The sequence below is a fragment of the Aspergillus niger genome, assembly GCF_000002855.4.
Source record: "Aspergillus niger supercontig An01".
NCBI classification, from domain to species: Eukaryota; Fungi; Ascomycota; class Eurotiomycetes; order Eurotiales; family Aspergillaceae; genus Aspergillus; species Aspergillus niger.
Window position 1 is genome coordinate 2710382 of NT_166518.1, and position 20022 is coordinate 2730403.

Consider the following 20022-nt stretch of genomic DNA (forward strand, 5'->3'; position numbering starts at 1 on the left):
GTGTTTTGGAAGTCAAGGTTGAGCTTCATTGATGGAACATGGTGCAATTTTGGAGAAAGTGGGCGGTTACGGCATCGCTCTGCGAAGAATCTTGTTCTGGAATGGATTCTTTTCATAGCGGAGAATCTCACGGATTACTATCCAGATTCTCTATGATTATCGAACATATACGACCATTATCTTTATGCGGGCCTTGAACACGGCACAGTGGATGCCCATTCAGATTAGACCGAGCGCGCAGAGTTTATGGAATATCCTGCGCCTTTAATAATGATAGCGATACTACGGAAGCTTTCGGAGTTAGTAGAGAAAGGTATCCAGCGCAGGGCTCTTCTGGGAACTTCCTCGGGATAAACGAGACCAAGTCCGTGCCGCGTTTCAGGTCGCATACCGGTATGTGCTTATCATGAATTACCCTCGTTGTGCTTATATACTAACATCTACCTGTTAAACAGTGAGCACATCAGAAGCGAAATAACTGTTACTCCTAAAAATCTGGGCAGCTTATTCTGGGACAAAGAATCAGGGAATATGCAAGTTCTTCCGTATCAAAGATATGTTTAGTTCATACTAATCTATATTATATAGTTATATTTAAGGAGACTTTAATTCTCTAGATCGGTGGGATATAGCACCAACTCTCTATGAAATGCTAGATGATTATGGGCCAAAGATACTGTCTATTTGGGGCCTGGCCATAACCCCGAAAGGAAAAATTGATTATGATCTTCCTATGGACAAACTCGAAAAGAATGGCTGGCTTCTTTGAACGTCAATTTTGAGCATCCACTTTTGGCCATTACCAACCTAGTTACAGGGGCGGTGATTCGTGTCTGGTCTCCTCTAGGTCCAGATGTGGCTTGTTCAGTAGTGAAGATGAATGAAGGCGGCGCTAGGCTGAAAAGAGTGATAGTTGTCTTTAAGAAGGTTATCAGAATATATTTGAAGGTATTATGCATGGCCGCCAAGGATCTCAATGATAACTGGCAACTTCGCCGTTTTGCACCCTGGAACAAAATCCCAACACACAGATATGGGTGTGCTGATGGTCCGAGCCGGCTGTGAGGAGCGAACAAAATAGTATATAAACGTGTCAATGGCTAAAGGACGTGAGTATAATCCTGTACTGAAAGCTGAGACTACGTAGTCAATGAAGAAATCAACGAAGAAAACAGGCAAATACAATGATGGTAGGTATGGCAAGAAACGCGTGCCTTGGCAATTTTTCCTCGAACTAAAACTCGATTATATCACTCGTGAACCTAAACCTAGTATCCGTCCAAGAATTGCTCCAAACTTCTTCATCTTATCTGCTTTTGTCTCGGGTCTGCTTGCTTCGGTAAAACAAGCCAAAAACTTATGGGAGAATCGGCAGCACACCAGCATCCTCGTAAGCACGCATGGTGTTAAGCCACGACTGGTAGGTATCATCGCCGTGGTTCCAGCCAAAGTGACGTGCTTTGGCGACCGTACTGATAAAGGGAACCATATTCGGCGCGGGTGTGATATACCAGTTCATCAGCCTGAAGGCATCCAGCTGGAACGCCTCTGGATCGCCGCCATACTTGGTGACAATGCGCTCCCAGACAGGCTTCTTGTCTTGAGCCCACTCGGCCAGATCAAATGATTGTGTTGTCTCGGTAGGGGCCTCGAACTTGTCCATCGGGGCCTGGAAGTAGCTGGCTAGCAAATGCCAAAGGAACTTCCAGACGATCACATCCCCGTCATCATGGTTAAAGACCTCATTCTTGCAGTGGGGCTGGGTGGCAGCCCAGACAGTAAGATTGGCAATTCCCGGGGCGGACGACTGCTTCTCGACGCGGTGGTAGCTCTGCAAATTGCCGGGCCAGCGTGGGGCATCACCAAGCTCTCGGCATATCAGGAAGTATTGGGCTAGTGGGAGAGTTTCGTTGATTCCGAGGTCTGCCGGAATGAGGGAGAGATTAGCATGCTAGCAATGAAAATCAAAGGAAATAGAGAGGGGCTAGGCGTACATTGGCAACTGTAGCCAATGATGGCCATAGGGCGGATGATGTTGTAGCTCCAGGTGTTGCGGCGTCTTTGAACAGCAAAGAGGTCATCTTCCTGCTCGTAGTAGAAGATGTTTTCAGGGCCTTCGTAGCGAGGAATATTCTCCAACATGGGGGTTGTAATGTCCCTGAATTGGAACCCATAATGCTTCCAGCAGTCAGACTAATCCTATGTCCTGAGACCGGAGAAATATGGCATATCCTGCTCACCTTGCCTCCAGTTTGTAACACCACACGCTGCAACTTGGGGCAGGCAAAATCCACCGCTTCGATAAAGGTACGGAAAAGGGGACCATTCTTCTTGTACAGTTGCGAAAAGTCATTGTTGTGGATGTACGAGGTATAAAAAGCATGGGTCACGTCCTTACAGAGCTCCTTGAGCTTCTCGACGATAGCTTCGGCCGGCTCAAGGAAGTCGATGGCGACAAATCGCACCCTTGGGTCGGTGTAGACGGTCTTGATAGGGCTTCTCGACGTGATGATGATCTCCGTCCTAAGATAGTGATGAGTAGGCGTGGTCTGCTGAAAGAATGGGTAGAGTAATCAATGACATACCACTCATTGGCTGGCTGCTTAACCAGATAGTCGACAATGGCGCTACCACTGATGCCGTTTGCACCGGTAACGAAGGCAACTTTGCCGGTCAAGGGCCGAATGCCGTAGATGCTGTTCATGGCGACAGAGAATTCGTTGGATGTGAAAAACAACAGAACCTTCGGAGGGTGTACTACGAGCTTTATAGCCCCCTCGCCCCTTATCCTGACCTTTGGGCATGTCAACAATATACAGACATTTTATTGTATAACATCGAGTCCAGTACAAGTCCCACAAAGCCTTGGCAATCTGTTGCTAAACTCCAACATGCAGGTGCCAAGCACCAGGGATCCGCTAATGTTATGGAAGCGGGTGGATCGTGGAGGGGAACAGAAACATCCGGCAGCCGATCATGTAGCATTTCAATTCCCTTAACCACTCAACGCCTCCCACCTTTTTCGAGCCTTCAACTCGACTTATTTTCCCACCCTCTTCACCCAGGAAGCCCGCAAGTCACATGACTAGAAACCTACATTCCTACTACATCTGGCAAGATGGAAGAAGAAACACAAAAATTATGAAACAAAAGAATAAGACATGTATTCATCGAGATGTTCCACGTTGTTTGGCGAAGCAAGTGCATTGATAAATGATGTTGGATGGTACCTTGAAAAGGTAGCTACCCCCGTGGATGGCCATTCAAGACGCTCTATACTCAATCATGCGTGTTTACATGTGTTAGGATGTAGTTGTTCCCATACATCTTTTCCCCTCTCACAGACGGATACAATTGACAATCTGGAATCTACCGGACAAAGCAGATTGACGCGTAAGAATGTTGATAGATGGTAAGATACCCCCAATGGCACATTATTACTGTATAACGTAGACATATGATTAGACTTGGGTCCAAGGGATGATACTGGGCAGAGTCAATGTCCATTACTCTATCGCTGAAAGGTAGTGAAAGCTGGCTTGGACTGGAAGTTGTTTGGGTAATGTAGGCCTGTTGTATCTTCGAGTGCCCCTCGAGTGCAAAAAGTGCTACGAGCTATCAACAACGCCCCAAGGGATGGGTCATCCTGCCTGTAAGAAAAGAAATTGGATTGCAGGTAAGATGGGGCTCGACTTAAAGGGCTCATGGCCGCGTTTTGCTGAGAAACTGGCTTTAACAAGACTAACTCTGCAAATTTGGCCATGAAGGCTCGCTGCTCCATCCCTGGCGTGACAGCTGCCCTCGAGGCCTTCTGGTACTGCGTAAGCTAAGACCCACCATTGCGGTGTACAACGCCTTGTATAAAGCCTTTTATTAACTTGGTTTCGGCTACACGGAGACCGGTACTGCCTCTTTCTCTATCGCGGTGAGCACCTGGGCTCCAATTCCCTGGGTGGGCGCTCTGGCGATTAATCACTAGCGTGACTAGCATGTCGGATATATCGGCATTGGCCTTATGAATCATGACAAATTGTTAGTTTATCCATTGAAAAATGCTCACAGACTGCTGCATTTAAGTATACAGCGACAGGAGATGTGTTCCATGGGGGAGCAGAGGCCAGCGGCGTGCAGTACATCGACAGCAATCGCTAGTCCCTGACCTTTGACAACAATATTTCGACAATTCGCCTGCATTTCATCTTAGCTTCATAACAAAAATCAACCCGAATTAAGTCATACAACGTATGCAGCGGCACCCCGCATAAAATGGAACACGGACTGCCCACTGATGCAGCAACTTATGTCCTTTCTTTTGGGCGAGGTAGACCACATCCCCCGCTGCTACCGAATCGCGAGGACTATGTTGTCGACTTTGACGGACCAGATGACCCAGCCTTTCCTCAGAACTGGCCGATGCGCGTAAGGTAGGACAGCCCCTTGTCCAACCTCTCCGCGCTGCAACTGACAGACCGTATTCCCTGACTATTAAGGCTCTACATCAGTGTTATCCTTGCATTCACCTGCATCAGCTCGACCTTTGACTCCGCCGTTTTTAGCCCGTCTATGAGCGCGGTGGCCAAGGAATTCGATGTCAGTATCGAAGTGGCGGCTTTAGCGAGCTCAGTCTACATTGCGGGTTATGCGTTTGGCCCTCTAATTTGGGCTCCTCTGTCTGAGCGCCACGGCCGCCGACTCCCTATCATCGTGGCTATGCTGGGCTTCGGTATCTTTAATACGGCTGTTGCTGTGTCCAAAGACCTTCAGACTTTGATAATTTGTCGCTTCTTCTGTGGTGTATTTGGTAGCAGCCCGCTCATCAATGTTGCGGCTATCTTCGCTGACATGTATGACAATCGGACACGTGGGATCGCTATTGCCCTATTTGCTAATACTGTCTTCCTGGGCCCTCTGGTTGCATCCTGTGTTGGCGGGTTCATTAACAAGTCATATCTTGGCTGGAGATGGACTGCTTATATACCCTCATTCATGGGATACACAACGTGTTTGCTCAATCTGCTCTTCCTCAGGGAAACTTATGCGCCGGCAATTCTAACTTCAAAGGCAACCAGAATGCGTCAAATCACTGGAAATTGGGGGATCCATTCCAGACAGGAGCAGATCGAACTTAACCTACATGATCTGGTCATTAACAATCTGGGCCGGCCCCTGCAAATGCTTTTCAAAGAGCCGCTGATTATGGCTGTCACAGTCTACCTCAGCTTTGTTTATGGCTTACTCTACTGCTTTCTATCCGCTTACAGTAGCATCTTCCAAGGCGTCTATGCCATGTCTGCCGGTGTCAGCGGGCTTCCGATGCTGTCCAACGTCGTGGGTCTGCTCGGCGCAACAGCTTACATGATTTACGTGAATAAGAACTACAACACCAAGCTAAAGGCCAACAACAATATCCCCATTCCGGAGTGGCGACTGCCGCCAGTGATTGTGGGCGGCGTCCTCTTTTCCGCGGGGCTTTTCTGGCTCGGCTGGACTGGATTCACGCGCACCATTCATTGGATTGTCCCAACACTGAGCGGCCTCTTCACAGGAGCCGGTTTGCTCATGATCTTCATTCAGCTGTTTAACTACCTCATTGATACATATCTCGCTTAGTGAGTACCATCCAAATCCTCCATGATTTGGATAGCTTTCTCCCTTTCTCTTTTGTCGGTGACCCTCTGACCCGCTACAGCGCTGCCTCTGCGTTAGCAGCAAACACCTTCTGCCGCTCGCTCGTGGCAGCAGGGTTTCCGCTCTTTTCACGGCAGATGTTTGGCAACATGGGTATCCAGTGGGCTGGCACGCTGTTGGGCTGTTTGGCTGTGGCCTTGGTACCAATACCTCTGGCATTTCTGCGTTATGGCAAGCGTCTGCGGTTAAGAAGTCAGTTTGCCCCAGTACTGGACAAGGAGTAGTAAGCTAAGGCCATGTGTATGAGGTTGTGGTCTGAGGCATCAAGCAGGATTCACTTTGAAGCCCCGGAAGGAGGAGAACCAACCTTAAAACTGTGGAAGAATCTGGGGGCATGCTCCATCCATGGTTTGGTACCAAGCAGGTTGTGCAAAAGCTGGCTTGGCTCTATTGAATATAAATGTCATCCATTATCCCTGTAATAGTATTTATAGTTATCAAAACAAAGCTTTACAGCCTATTAACAAGAGAACTCTACCATTGTCATCGAATACATTTGCTTTCTCTTTCGCAAACCAAAGGGCTGTGCATACATGCGAACTATCGAATCCAATATTAGCAGCAGTGCAAGAGCATGCCCATGGGAATGAAAAGGCACCGGGTGTTACAAAAGGACATCTTTGCATGTCAGGAATAGGTTAAACGCTCGAAGAATCCCACCTCCTATCATTGCCACCCGATTCCTAAGCGGCGTGTACGGCTATAATGCAGAAGGTGAAGTGGATAACCCGGAAATCGGCAAGTTATCGAAGCCGCGCCGATGTGACTGGGCCGCATCTTTCACCTTCACCCGGGATAGATTAAGCCAGCCCGACTCCCCAATCAGGGAGCTTATCGGAGAGCAAGCAAAGGAAACACACCGCATCTCATTTCTGGTAAATGGCCCCTCTGTGGCCGGCATCACGACAGCTGAATCAAATAAGCGCATTTCCACCTGCGGGTCTTTCCGAAAGCAGAGAGACCCAGTGGCACTCTAGAGATCAGTTGAACAGAAGGACCCGTGTGTAGTGACTGCGGAGATCCCGAGATCTGCAGTTCCGTGATGCTCGTGTCGAGTCCGAGGATATGTACTTTGTACTTGTTGAGAAATGTGGGCGGGCATATTGATGGTCTTGCCATTGAGAAGTCGTCTCTTTACATAATGGTTATATTGATACTGAATCCGGACCTACCTCCGCTTATACCTCTTCCCATGACTCACAAGCAGATATTTCGCGAAGAACTCCTCCGCGAAATCATCAAAGGGCTCATACGTAGCCCCAAGTCGATACGCAGCCGCAATACCAGATATACAAGCTATCTCGTGCATATTCTGCCCGCTGTCAGTAGCTGGTACACTCAAGTATGGAAAGAGCAATAACTTACCACCATGGTCCAACTCCCCGCATACAATGTCCGATTCTTCCCATTAATGAACATCATCCCCGGCACCACACGTATATAATGCTGCCAATTATGCCCGAACTGATGCCACCATTTCTTCGCAATAATCTTGTCCTTGTCGATACTGTCCCACGTCCATAGATCCGACTCCTGTTTGTTCAGAAATATCGTCTGATACACATGGCGATCGGGCTCCAGAGATAGCGCTCCCTCCCCCAATGCCTCCCGGAACTGATGCTGATAATTCGAACAATCGAACCCCATCTCGATCTTCTGCGGATCCTGCTCATAGGAATGGGTATAGTACATAGGCGCGAATCCATCCGACCCGTCTTTCCGACAGCGCGGCGTCTGCTTTGCAAACGAGATCTGCTCGTTGCGCGCTTCGCTAGACGCCTTCCCACACAAATCACTCTTATACCTCGTTTCGAAGATACTATTGAAATAGTCCGCATCGCTATGCGTGACCGTAACATCGTCGTAAAACCTCACACCCCCGAGAACATACTTCTCCCGCCAGGTAGCATGCCTACCGAGCAACTTTTTCGCCTCATCAGCCGGCACACACAGCACAAGCTCATCAAAATGTTCATCATGCATCACTCCCTCCCACCTACGCTCCTCCCCTTCCCCCCTACCATCACTCCTATCCCAAACCCTCAAATCCACTCCCCTCTTACTATCCCTCCCCAAAATCTCCACCTCCGTCCTCAACCTCACCCTCACCCCCTTATTCTCCCCCAAATCCCCCACCCAATCCCTATAAAACGCGCCCAACTCCGGAAATGTATACATCTCCGGCCGATTGGGCAACAGCATATCCGGATCAAAATCCCACAACCGCATCTGCGGATCATCAAACAACCGTTCCAGCAACACGCTCGACACATTCGGCGTCTGGTTCCCCGTGCCCAAGAACAGCGCAATCAGCGGAAGCACCATCTTACTCCCGAACTCCCGACTAAACCTGAACAGCCGTAGAACAATCTTAATAGGTAATATACCCAGGAATGGCATCAACCGCTTAATCCACTTCAACACGCGGCCGAGTTTTTCGATCTCGGCGGTGTATCGGTCGACGAGGGGGCTGGGGAACATGTTGGTGAAGAAGCTGTCGGGGCCCTTGCCGAAGGATACTTGGAGTTGCACCGGCTGGGGCTCGTATCCGTATCGGCGGAAGAAGTTGAATGTATGGCGAAATATGGATGAGCCGCCTTGTACGCCGTCGTTCAGCCAGGTCGCGCCGTGGTTGGCGGGGAGGGGAATGGAGGTCGCTTGGCCGCCGGCGTGTGTGGCGGAGTCGAAGAGGTGGATTTCGAATTTGTCGGGGTGTTGGGATAGGGTGGAGGCGCAGGACTAAGTGGTGGTTTTGGTAGTTAGTTGGTGGTTGGGTTTGCGATAGGTTGGGGATGGGAGGGGAGGGATTTACCATGCCTGCTGCTCCGGCGCCTATGATGGCGACCTTCTTTCGAGGAGAGTCTGATGCCATGGTTGACTCGGGTTGTTACTATTCATGTAGAAGAGAGATTGCAGTTCGAGGAGTTGTGTTGTTGTCTATTGAAGAAACTGATATACTAATCATGACGTCAGGTGGATTTCCGCTTTGGGTAATCTGTATACTTGGCATGTGGAGGAAGCGGTACAGAACTATTCTGTGTGCTATTGTATCACAATAACACGCCATGAAGTAGCCGTACAACATGTTTGAGAAGCCAAATAGGAAAAATACTGAAGCTAGTCCGAGGTGAAGCAGTATAAGGTAGAAGTAATACTGAGACTAGACTAAATTAGCGCTGTAGTAATGCTAGAGTACAGTCAAAAGGAGCGTGAAACACGATCAATGGACGTGTATGCTGGATCACCTACTGACAGACAAATGATGAGGCCACTGTAGGATCTCCTTCTACATACTGTGCAATAGCAGGATAGGGACAGAGAATCCTTGACATCCGACCATTCTTAGATACAGCTCGCAGATACTCAGGAGCTACACCACCTTCAACCCATGCCATCAATGACTCCATCAAACCAGTTGGAGCAAGCCCTTTCCCATGACCGCAGTGTTCAACTCCTGGCGCCTCAAAGTACAGATAAAAGTCTTGGACTGATGGATCACGCAATTGGACCCTTCTGTAGTAGTCCACAGAACCATTTGGGGGAACCTGCCAATCAGCTAAGCCATGCCAATGAATAATCTTCCCCCCTCTATCCTTGAAGTCATAGAGATCAGGATTGTTGGCATCAGTAATTGCTTTGTATCCGGCGACGGATTGGTGAAAGAGGGACTCTAAATCGGCTTGATCCATATCAACCAAGTCTAAATCAGGATCTTGAGCAACAAAAAGTTGCAGCCAGTCCACGCTCAAGTAATCGGGCAAAGAATGACATCGGTGATTCCCAATATCATCGGTGGAGGTGCAGATCGTATAGTTCCATGGCGTACCCTGGTTGAAACCGTACCACAAAGGGGTCCCATCCTCAGCAGTTAGACCTGCCCAGTATGACTCTGCAAGTAATGCCACTTCCGCAGTAATTATACTAGGGATACATTCACACCAAACCTCCATGCCTATGAGACTGAGAGGATTAAAGTTGCAAAGCGACGGCACAGCAATGATCCCATCTATAACACCGTCCTGACCGTCGCAGGAAGCGACTGCTGCATCTGTAATCTTTTCCATGACGCAGGGGGAGGGGTAGACCCCTAGCTGATTCATGACGAACGTTGGCCAGTAGTTTGCAGGGACGAATTGCGCCCAATTTATAGTTGGCGCCCCCGCTAATATGCCGTCGAATGCATCAGGCCATCGTTGGGCGATCTCCAGTCCCTGCCGCCCACCAGTCGAGCAGCCATTCCAGTAGGAGTAGGCGGGTGGTAAACCATAGATCTGCTGTATGACATACTTAGCGAGGAGCGACAGCTCGTTGAGGCAGGTTGAGAAGAAATCAATCAGTTGAGCGAAATTCACGTGGCCCGAGGCATCTTCAAGAGCCCATGATTCTGCTGACCAAGGGTTCCTGTCGTGCCCCATGTCGGACCCGGCAGCTGCAAATCCTTGATAGACAGGCAGAGCTAGCGTGCCATAGTCCAAAAGCCCTGCCCATCCTCCTCCCCCAACTGCCTGGAGCCGGTTGTTCCATCCAGACAATGGGACCCAAACATGCACATGAATCAAGTCATCCCAGCCCGGATGCGTATAGGTAACGGTGACATTCCAGAAGCTGATATTCACGGTGTGGGACTGTATAGGATTCACTTGCACGCCCGTAATTGTGTAGTCCCGAAGTGGAAATGCGGTAATAGAAAGTATTTTGAGCCCAGGAATAACCGGCTTAGGTATATGGTAGCCATTCGCAAAATGAGCGTAGAAGGTTGAGAGGATAGTGGCCAAAAGCGCCAATGCTTGAATTGCTTTGAGCAGCATTTAGTGTTAACAGAATGTTACAAATAACTTAGAAAGTAGATGAGTGCAGAAAATTCGTAGAACCAGTTGAGTCTTTCGCAATGCTTGTGGCATTTTGAGATCCGGAACGGCATCTGGTGGCGAAGCTGGCTGCAGTTGCGAAGACGATAGTGAAGGAAAGAGCGAGGCGTGAGCGCAGCACTGCTTGCACCGGGTTGCCAGTGGCTGCTGGGAAGCAGCTGCGCTATACTTACATTGTTTAATGGTTTATTACTTTACCTTTCAATTACGAATCGGATATGTAGCTGGGATGCTTAAGGCTCTGACAAGGTTTGGGGGGCGATATACTAGTAGCACAAAGGAAGTAAATCCATTCTGTCAATTAAAATCTAGCTAGCGGTTTGTAAGATTTTCGATCTTCCGGCGAATCATTCCACGATTACTGCGAAATTTTCTTGCAGTCTTGCATGATTCCAGGGCTGCACTTTCATGTGTCTGCTTAAATGCAAGGCTCTCATATGCAGTGGGATATTGTCACGGCCAGGAACACCCGGGGCCGGAGACTTGTCTCCCACATCTCCTTCACTCCTGGCTCGTTTGGTGCCGGCTGCATACACTCGAGTCAGCTGGCTCTCGGCGCTCTGGTCCCCGCTCAACAGCGGTAAGACCGTGATATGGTCTACGGTGAGAACCACATTGACGAACGCCTCGGACGGCCATCCCATCGGATAATCTTCTTCTACCTCCACGACGACGTCTTCCGAGGTTACCGGTAGGGCTCCGCTAACAGCCAGGGACGACTGGGTTGCCGAAGAAGACGACAGCGGTTCCGGTCTCTTCGTTACTCGTGGCTGGGCCTGCAGGTTACTCCCACCGGCTGTCATAGTCGTGGGTCCTGCGGCCGCCGGTTGTTGAGGTTGGGGTACCGATCCCTGGGTTCCAAATTTAGCTTCTGTTCTTTCTAGCATCATCATACATCAATATAAGCCTCGTTCTAGTTGTTTGATCAGCCATACTGCTTTGTTTGACTCTACGGACTCTATATCTCTCAATATTAACGGGTGGTAGGATATTAGCTTACAGCCATCAAGTCTAACTCTCCCTAGAGTCATATCCTCAACTCAGTGCCACTAGTGGTGCCCTTCTGCCATTCCATTACCACCCCAACCCTGGGATTAACAGCTAAGAGCTCGTCAATGTTTCTATGTTACGCCGCATTTTATCCCTATTACTCCGAAGTCTTTTCGCAGTACTGAACCCTTCCCGTGCTGCAGATTCATGTCTCTTTTTACTTGAGAGATCATCATACGCAGTGGGATATTTATGATCAAACCCGCTGCGGGCAGCCACTACACTAGGTGGACTGTTAGCAAGTATAGAGCTCTTAATGTAAATCTGGTTCTGGCTTACTTATTGGCAGCGACTATCATTTCACTGGCCAGACGCTCCCCTTTCCTCAGATACTGCATCCTAGAACCATTGTTAGGAAGCAGAAGCTTGGCTTTGACGTAGCCTCGCTTAACTGCTTCCAGACGAGGAAGGATGGGCTCGTATGGTGCCAATATGTAATCTTCGTGGGAATAAAACCACAGCTTCCTTCGCTCCATAGCAATGGCCGGATTGTGATTTAATGACCAACTCAAGCCCGCCATATTGCTGCGAAATGCAGATAGAAGTTGTACCCAGTCAGATACTCATACAAGGCTGTTGCAAGGCTGTGTCTCCGTGGTAGATACTAGAGTTGATAGATAGTATCGAGGTCACCTACAAAGAGCAGGTCCTGTGGGAGTACAACTTGTAGTGCTCGTGGGAATAAATCACCGTTCCAAGATTGTACATGTCTCGCATGAGCCACGCAGGCTATGTCTGGTCACTTGCTGTATGTTGATAATGATGTACAGAAGTCACCTAAAGTTAGATCAAGTCCTTGATCATGACAGATGGAGGACATCACTTGGTAGATAACTATTGCCATCTGCTCTGGACTCCCGTCTCCTTTCCTATGACAACATGGCGGCTGCGCTGGCTTGAAAGAGAGAGGAACCCGTGGGACTTGTAGTCAAGGACTCGGTGAGCCACCATTCAATCGAGGCAGGTTTATTGTTCTCCGCATTCAGCAAATTGGTACTAGGCGGATTGGAGTCACGGCCAGAACATTGACCGCTGTGGAGCTCTGTACGTCGATATCTCTCTTCAGTTGAAGCTATAGCTGGCGCGGAAGAATCACCCCTTTTCCAATCACTTACTTATAATCATGTCATCCGATTCTTCGGTTCAGGAATCTCACTTGGTATATTGTTTTGCTCTTGCAAATATAGCTAGCCTGGCAGTTAGCTTTAAAGCAATGACATGGTATTATATAATTTAAATACTTACTGGTTCTTGGAATGTCGTGACAGGCAGAGTATACTGATACAATGGTCCATATAAGGCGGTATATAACTGAGGCACTGGGGTGGAGAGGAAAGAACAGTGCGCAGGGAGACAGCAGGACTATTTATATGTTTCCTCTGCTGGAATATTCAATGTTAGTGGAAGGGGAATAAGATGATGTAACTTCACGATTAATCACTAATTGTGTTGATGAATGGCCAAAATCCCCACAATCATCCCAGGTAAATACCGGAAGGTCAATGTGTAGTGTAATAGAAGCGAAAGGGGAATGGAAGAGGCAGTTTCACCTACTTAGAGTTAATCATCCTGGATGGTTGAGCTGCACTAACAGAAAATGCGTCCGGCTAAATGTAATAATTGCAAGAAGACACTCTATAGCTGGGTGAAGTGCAACATTGGCTGGTCATTGAATAGAGAAGGGAAAATCCAGTGGTGTTCAGCAGTGCTAATGCTGTGCCCACAAGGCATAGAGAAGATGGAGGGCAGAAATTGAACTGTAGGGGGTAATGTATGCAAATAATAGGAAGTACATGGAAGACAATAGACCTGTAGTATGGATTAGTATGATGTTCCCTAGAAAGGAAATTTTGGGTTGATGACAGTTTCAGCTCAACGACCGGAAGACAAGGCATCCATTTTTAATGTTTGACCGCGTTCTAGACCAATTAATCCTTGTGGGAAGCTTCCGATCAAGCGTAGGGAAGATCCGTGGGAGTATCTAACAGATCGGGATCTTCCACGGTTACATGAATAATAGCTCACAATGTGGTCAAATCACGGATCCTACGCGGTAGCTTCCATTTATTGTATCCCTTCCGGACGCTAGAATAATATGCGGTTCTTCAGTCTTTTGCAAACTACATGTCCAACCTATCTGATCACAATAGTGATCTGCTTAGCGGCCACGCATGTAGTATCATACAAACGATGTCTTTTTTAATCATAATATCTCCATTACTTGACATCTTTGAAGTCCAATATAGGGTATAGAGATTATATAAATGATTAGTAGTACTTTCAGGATTTTTACCCATTTTTCAAACGCGTTAGTCATGGTAAGATTAGTACACAAATGTTCTAAATACTGTAACAGTGTCAAGCCATGAACAAAGAATTCTATAAAAACTTTGATGAATGTATCAGCGTCTAATGTATCCAGATATAAGTTGATAAGCTAACAGCAATCACACTGGTCGAGATATATTAAATTAGAAATAATGTTTTCTGTATAGTACTACATGGGTGGCCGCTCAGAGCAGGAACTACGTTATCATTCCTATGCGTATCATTCTGTACAAAAACATGTTGTAGGGACAGACACAATGTATAGACATACGTAGGAGCCACCAGACCAAGAAGAGACAGGGCCTGATGAGCTCCAAATTGGTCATATCGGTATACAAAGGTGATTCTAGAGGCAAACAATGCCATAAGATAAGAAGTCAGGCCATTGCATGTCTAGAGGCTCTACTAGAAGTGGCAGGCGTTATGGTTCAGTCTGTGCGAAACCAAGCATAATTTACACCAAACAAGGACGCGAGAAAGCTCAAAAATTTGGCGAAGCAAGAAAACTTAAGAAGAGTTCAAAACACAGCTGAGCATGCAGGGAAAAAGGGGTAACTCAAAGATCTCAGAACATTTACAACCGTAGCTTCAACAACCCAGGTAGGACTCAACATAGCTGCCGCATGAATTCCCGTTTTTTTCCCCTGGCTCTATAGGTTCTTTGCTGAATTCCTTCGAACAGACGCCTTCAAGCTAACAGTTAGGGATGCGGTGGGGGATTCATCTTATTGCGGATCACGTCTCTCTGACTGCGGTAGTTTCTCGCGGTATTGCACTGCTTTACGGCCTCACCATGATGCGAGACTTTCTTTTTCAGGCTGTCATAAGCAGTTGGATACTTGTGATCAAAGCCACTGCGAGAAGCTGCCACTCTATAGAAACTACTGTTAGCAGGTTCCAAATAATCTCACAATAAGCATTGTTCTGACTCACGTATTGGAAGCGGCTATCAAGTCAGTGGCCAGTCGCTCACCCTCCCTCAGAATCTGCATGGCGGGACCCTGGTTACCAGAAGTAGCCAATGGAGCCACTTTGTTGTACTCTCGTCTGACTGCCGCCAGATGTTTTCCGGCATCCTTGTAGGCAGTGTACTCTTTTTCCACGTGCTCTGGGTATGGCTGTGGTGCCTTGACCCATGGATCTGGAAATTTTGGCTCCTTGATATCGCCGTAGGCGAAGCTTGATGAGCGGCCCTGTGCGGAATTTTGAAAATTGTGACCGTAATAGCTTGGACTCGGCCGGACATTGACATGGGAGCTTGCCGGAGTGCGGATATCGTAGTTGGCGTCCGAGCCTCTTCTCCCGGAGATGACTGTCTTCTTGGGATCCCAGCCGCGTTGACTCATTCTCGTTTGTTGAAGATGATATCAGCCAGATGAATTGGGGAAGAGAAGTGGCAGCGGGTGGATTGTATCAAGGCAAACGCAGATTCAGTGGGAATATCGAGTAGTGTATAGAATACTGCTATGTGTATATGAATATATAGAATTATATAAGTAACAAGATTGAAGAAGGAAAGCGCAAATTTATAAGGATAGTAGAAGAGAAGGAAATACTGTATATAAATCTGGAATCACTAAGGAAATTGCTTTGATCGAGTTGAATGATGTCTTGTAGAAGATGGTGAGAGGCAGAAGGCGAAGCTGGTTTATATCTCTTTTGTAGAGCCATATTCACAGGACCCTTTCAAAAATAAAATACCATTCATAACCTCTATTTCTTTATCCTACACATTGAATGCGCGCGCTTGACCAAGGGCAAGAAACGATAGTTGTTTCACGGAGCCTCAAGACATAAGTTGATTGGCATCGGTGACAGCTTTGCCTATGTGGTGGCTTGGGGTGAATTATGACAGGAAGTGAGTGCATGCAGCAGCGGCATAGGTCTCAGGTAAGGCACTCACCACAAGGCTATCCTCGAAGGTGAGAAGTCCAGAGCCAGTGATGCTCGCATGGTTGTGTTCCTGGCGGCAACGGAAATGAAAGAGCCTGGTTCATTCCCGTCACGCCTTGGTGGGGAGCCGTTCACTCTAGAAGCACCGATACATCCTAACGCCGGCTATGTACGTCAGCTACTGCAGGAGGCGAAGCCTTCAAGTTTAATGAAGCATAGGTTTTCCATTGGCACAGCTCTTGGACTATCGTTCTAAAAATGGAGACAATTGTATTACATAAGGCGCTTAATTCCAGTCGGCGACTAATTGGCGATGGATAATCGCATCAGCTCAACATGCGGGATCATCTTCGTTTTCTCTTCCCCTCACCTCATCACCTTTGCCTCCCCTTACATTCTTTTTATCACCTTCCACACCATCCTCACCACTCCCTTACCATCATTTATTGCATAAAGAAACAAGATTCTAAAGGATATAGATTCCGAAAATGGTTAGTGTATTTCACTAGAATCCATAGTACATGTGCTAACTTTACATTAGGCTGTGCCCACCCTGGAAGGCATCCCGGTGGAACTGCGTATTTCCATCCTATTCACCATACCTGACCCCGGTTCACTGTGGTCGCTTCTACGCGCATCTTCTACATACTATGATGCCTTTGAGCTAGTGAAGAAAGACCTTCTTCGGAGCCTTTTACAGAAGCATCATGCTGGCTTGGTTGATATGGCCGATGCAATAGCCGCCATCCGTTCCAGAGGCTTGTACGCTTCCGAGCAATCCAACAAAGAAAAAATCATCGCACTTCTTGATGCCCGAAACTACAACCACAAATCTCCTCGGCCAGATACTTCACCTGCGCAGCTTCTAGATGAACCAGCAAATATCCAGGAGACAGTGCAGTTACTGCATTTACATAACCAGGCTATATTTTTCCTAGAGAATTTCTGCAAGACCATTAGGCGACCAGTATGGATGGATGAGACCAGGTGGGAGAGGGAAATCATACCTCTAGCCTTAACAGAGACGGAGCAACGACGCATCATCCGTGCTTTCTATCGATTGCAAATCTACGGAAATATCTTCGGTTCGATCGAACGTACCGTGGATGCGGAGCACACCTCCGAGGACAATGATTGGCAAGAAAAGCAAGATGTATTCAGCGGCGGAGAGATGTGGCGCCTGTTCTTTGGCCATATGGCTCCCTGGGAAGTTGAAGAATTCAGCTGTCTATGGGAGCACTGCTGTTACCGATACGAATCGATACTCCGCGAAGTATCCGACAGCCTGGTGCAGACAGGCTGCATGTTCTTTGACGAGCTTCCGGAAGATCAACGACCTCCTCCTGGTTGCTGGTATACCGACTGTGATGATTTCGAAGACCCAATGGATAAAAGGGAGAGCCTGGCTTCTAAAGGGCCCGCACTCCTCTGTAAAGTCCTGCGGGAAGAAGAATTCCTAGCCCGCCGGGACCTGGTCCTCGTCAACGTGCGATCATTCAGGTTATACTTCTATGACTTTGGAATCTGGCCCAGACCGACCGACACTAATGAAATGGAGCTGTTCTACCCCGCGGACAAATTCAACTTCGGGACGGATAGGAATGGGCTCCGAGAATTTCTGAAAACATTACCACCATTTGAGCGGCCAAATCTAGCATGGGAGAGGATATGGCTTCGAGATGATCTCAATTTTGCGCAACTTTTCTATGACATGTATGAGTTCGGGGCCACTAATAAGCATCGGCCGTGGCAATACGCTTTGTGGGATGACGAGAGACTCATTGAATGGAAAGTACCTATTCTCTCTGATGACTATCCGTTTTGGAACCCGACGCACGACAATTGATACCTTTTTTTCACTTATTGAGCAGGCCGTTGAATTCTTCTTCTTCTTCTTCTTCTTCTTCTTCTTCGTCTTCTTCTTCTTCTTTTTTGTTTATTTTTTTAAATTTTTTTTTTTTTTCGATGATAGACAAAAACCTTACATCGAATACTATGTGCCCTTTCACTTTTAGATATGAATCAAATGACCCATGACAGCCCCCATCTTTCTAGCACATGTCCCACTTGATGTTCATTTCCACTGTACTTTTACAGTCCAAATCTTCTTTCATCTTACTCCTTCAGACGCCCAGGACACCTACACATTATCATTAAATGGATTATTGAAATCTTAAATCGTAGTATTCACTATGAAACCTACAAAACATATCTAAAATCCTCAATTTCCAAATCCGTCTTACTCGACAACCCCAACGCCAACTCCTGACTCTCCGTCATCTGCTCCGGAACTCCATACAGTCGATCCCTCCGTTTATTCTCCCAGATATAATACCCCAGCAAACACGCCAAGAAGAATGCCCCCAACGCCAGTCCCGACGTAGCCGCTTTCATGCCCGTCTACATACCGCCATCATTAGCATACCACCCCCCAATAAGATGGATGGAAGATAAACATACCGGATAATAAGGCTCCTCCGAGCTATAAAAGAACTGCGGTCCGACAATATTCCCCACACAATACGCAACAAACAACAACGCGCTGGTGGTACTTCGTTTCGTGAACCCCGCGACATTCGAACTGATAATGCTTAGCGAGAGGGGAATATTAACAGCGAAGACAGCGCCCAGTGCCAGACCCGTCAGTCTGCCTCGACGGTTATCTTCATCCAGTTTCCAGACGAGAATCATGCCGATCAGAGAGGTTAGGGTGTTGAAAATCATCATTAGGATTCGCGTGCGCGTGATGAATGTCGCGATGCCGGCGGTGATGATGAGGAAGACGATTTGGGCGCCGCCCAGGGGCATTTGCATGAGGAGGGAGCGGATTTGGGAGAAGCCGAAGCCGTTGATGATTATTGAGGAGAACTGTTCAATTATTTATCGTTAGTTTGATGGGGTTGGTATGTATGTTAGGGAGGAGGGGAGGATTACGCTGGTGATTCCGCCGTTGCAGAGGTTCACGGAGAAAGTGTATAGAACCAAGAACCAGGTTTGAGGGTCGCGGATTGCTTGCCAGGCTTGGTCCCATCTGAAGGATCCCTCGTCCGCGACGCCGGTTTTGTTGGCGAGGGTGCGGTGCATGGCGATGGCGCGCTCGGGTTTGGTGAGGAAGATGGCTTTCTTGGGGGAGTCGGGGAGGAGGACGATGAGGAAGAAGGATATGAATGCCGTTATGGCGCCGAGGACGAGGAAGAGGAGTTGCCAGCTAGTTACGGCGTCGGCTTTGATGTTGCCGATGCCGTAGGCCACGACACCGCCGATGACAGAGGCGATGCAGTTTCCGAGAAACCAGGCAGATTGCCTTATTTGTTGTTAGTTTGTATACCTATGATACATGCTTTGGTTATGGATGAGGCATACCGTGCTGGCTGCTCCTCACGCTTGTAGAACATGCCTGTGATGAGGGAGAATCCCGGGGCTATGGCGGCTTCGCCCACTCCCAGGAAGAACCGGGCGGCCATCAAGCCTCCAAAGTTCGTTGCTGCAGCGTGGCACATTAGGATCCCTCCCCATATTAACCTATTTGACATTAGTGGTACTTTGGAGTAGTATTGGGGGGAGGAACCAACACTGAGGCACTAATGTATTTGCCGAGGGGCAAACGGACGATGAGATATGAGCTGGGCCAGCTCCAGGCAAAATACCCGAAATAGAAGACGGCAGATGTCCAGGTATACTCCTGTCCCTTGAGGTTCTGTTCATTGTCAGTATAGGTATGGTTTTAATTGAGATTGGCAACATACCAGATCCTGCCGAAGATTGAAGAGGGTAGCTTGACTCAGAGCCAGCTTGTCCATGTATTGCATCATGTAACAGACTCCCATCAGAGGAATCAATCTTGTTCGAGCAGTGAGAAAAGAGCATTCAATGCTATACAGATTACACATACATTATGTCCAGCTTCCGCAAGACCTTGCGTTCCTGCTCTGGCGTGGCTTCCACCTCCAATACTTGTCCCAGTCCGACATCCCGGGCCAGGGTTGCTTCGTCCTTCAACTTAAGATCGTCTAATTCGGGTGTCACCCCGGGAGGAGGGTCGTTATGCTGCTTCTCCATGGTGGTTTGATTGCGTGAGGGAAGCCACGGCATGATGGCACGGAACTGTTTTACTGTTTATACTGCTACAGGTAAGTACAGATGAGGTCCATCGGTTATAAGATAACCAGTTAACTTTAACCAAGAGCACCCACGG

At 48.0% G+C, this 20022-nt stretch overlaps 8 protein-coding genes across 8 annotated transcripts; 2 read left to right on the forward strand and 6 right to left on the reverse strand.

Annotated features, from left to right (window-relative positions):
- Nucleotides 1–1357: 1357 nt before the first annotated feature.
- Nucleotides 1358–2704, reverse strand: An01g11530 (uncharacterized protein; the record flags this gene model as incomplete). Its single annotated transcript, XM_059744213.1, has 3 exons — nucleotides 1358–1951; nucleotides 1995–2523; nucleotides 2586–2704. The coding sequence occupies 3 exons, from the start codon at nucleotides 2702–2704 to the stop codon at nucleotides 1358–1360; spliced, it is 1242 nt and encodes a 413-aa protein (XP_059603327.1).
- Nucleotides 2705–4266: 1562 nt separating this feature from the next.
- Nucleotides 4267–6330, forward strand: An01g11540 (uncharacterized protein; the record flags this gene model as incomplete). The annotated part of the gene is made up of 4 exons (XM_001389527.3): nucleotides 4267–4424; nucleotides 4491–5609; nucleotides 5690–5911; nucleotides 6123–6330. 4 exons carry the CDS (start codon nucleotides 4267–4269, stop codon nucleotides 6328–6330), a joined length of 1707 nt encoding a protein of 568 aa, XP_001389564.3.
- Nucleotides 6331–6856: 526 nt separating this feature from the next.
- On the reverse strand, nucleotides 6857–8560 carry An01g11550 (uncharacterized protein; the record flags this gene model as incomplete). Its single annotated transcript, XM_001389528.1, has 3 exons — nucleotides 6857–7000; nucleotides 7054–8427; nucleotides 8501–8560. The coding sequence occupies 3 exons, from the start codon at nucleotides 8558–8560 to the stop codon at nucleotides 6857–6859; spliced, it is 1578 nt and encodes a 525-aa protein (XP_001389565.1).
- Nucleotides 8561–8933: 373 nt separating this feature from the next.
- On the reverse strand, nucleotides 8934–10496 carry An01g11560 (uncharacterized protein; the record flags this gene model as incomplete). The annotated part of the gene is made up of 1 exon (XM_059744229.1): nucleotides 8934–10496. The coding sequence occupies one exon, from the start codon at nucleotides 10494–10496 to the stop codon at nucleotides 8934–8936; it is 1563 nt and encodes a 520-aa protein (XP_059603328.1).
- Nucleotides 10497–10903: 407 nt separating this feature from the next.
- On the reverse strand, nucleotides 10904–12127 carry An01g11570 (uncharacterized protein; the record flags this gene model as incomplete). The annotated part of the gene is made up of 3 exons (XM_059744237.1): nucleotides 10904–11436; nucleotides 11708–11838; nucleotides 11886–12127. The coding sequence occupies 3 exons, from the start codon at nucleotides 12125–12127 to the stop codon at nucleotides 10904–10906; spliced, it is 906 nt and encodes a 301-aa protein (XP_059603329.1).
- A 2507-nt stretch (nucleotides 12128–14634) lies between these two features.
- On the reverse strand, nucleotides 14635–15280 carry An01g11580 (uncharacterized protein; the record flags this gene model as incomplete). The annotated part of the gene is made up of 2 exons (XM_001389531.1): nucleotides 14635–14806; nucleotides 14868–15280. The coding sequence occupies 2 exons, from the start codon at nucleotides 15278–15280 to the stop codon at nucleotides 14635–14637; spliced, it is 585 nt and encodes a 194-aa protein (XP_001389568.1).
- Nucleotides 15281–16315: 1035 nt separating this feature from the next.
- Nucleotides 16316–17673, forward strand: An01g11590 (uncharacterized protein; the record flags this gene model as incomplete). The annotated part of the gene is made up of 2 exons (XM_059744248.1): nucleotides 16316–16318; nucleotides 16369–17673. The coding sequence occupies 2 exons, from the start codon at nucleotides 16316–16318 to the stop codon at nucleotides 17671–17673; spliced, it is 1308 nt and encodes a 435-aa protein (XP_059603330.1).
- Nucleotides 17674–17942: 269 nt separating this feature from the next.
- Nucleotides 17943–19886, reverse strand: An01g11600 (uncharacterized protein; the record flags this gene model as incomplete). Its single annotated transcript, XM_059744255.1, has 8 exons — nucleotides 17943–17967; nucleotides 18031–18227; nucleotides 18288–18695; nucleotides 18762–19131; nucleotides 19191–19400; nucleotides 19475–19524; nucleotides 19574–19667; nucleotides 19720–19886. 8 exons carry the CDS (start codon nucleotides 19884–19886, stop codon nucleotides 17943–17945), a joined length of 1521 nt encoding a protein of 506 aa, XP_059603331.1.
- Between the last annotated feature and the right edge of the window lie 136 nt (nucleotides 19887–20022).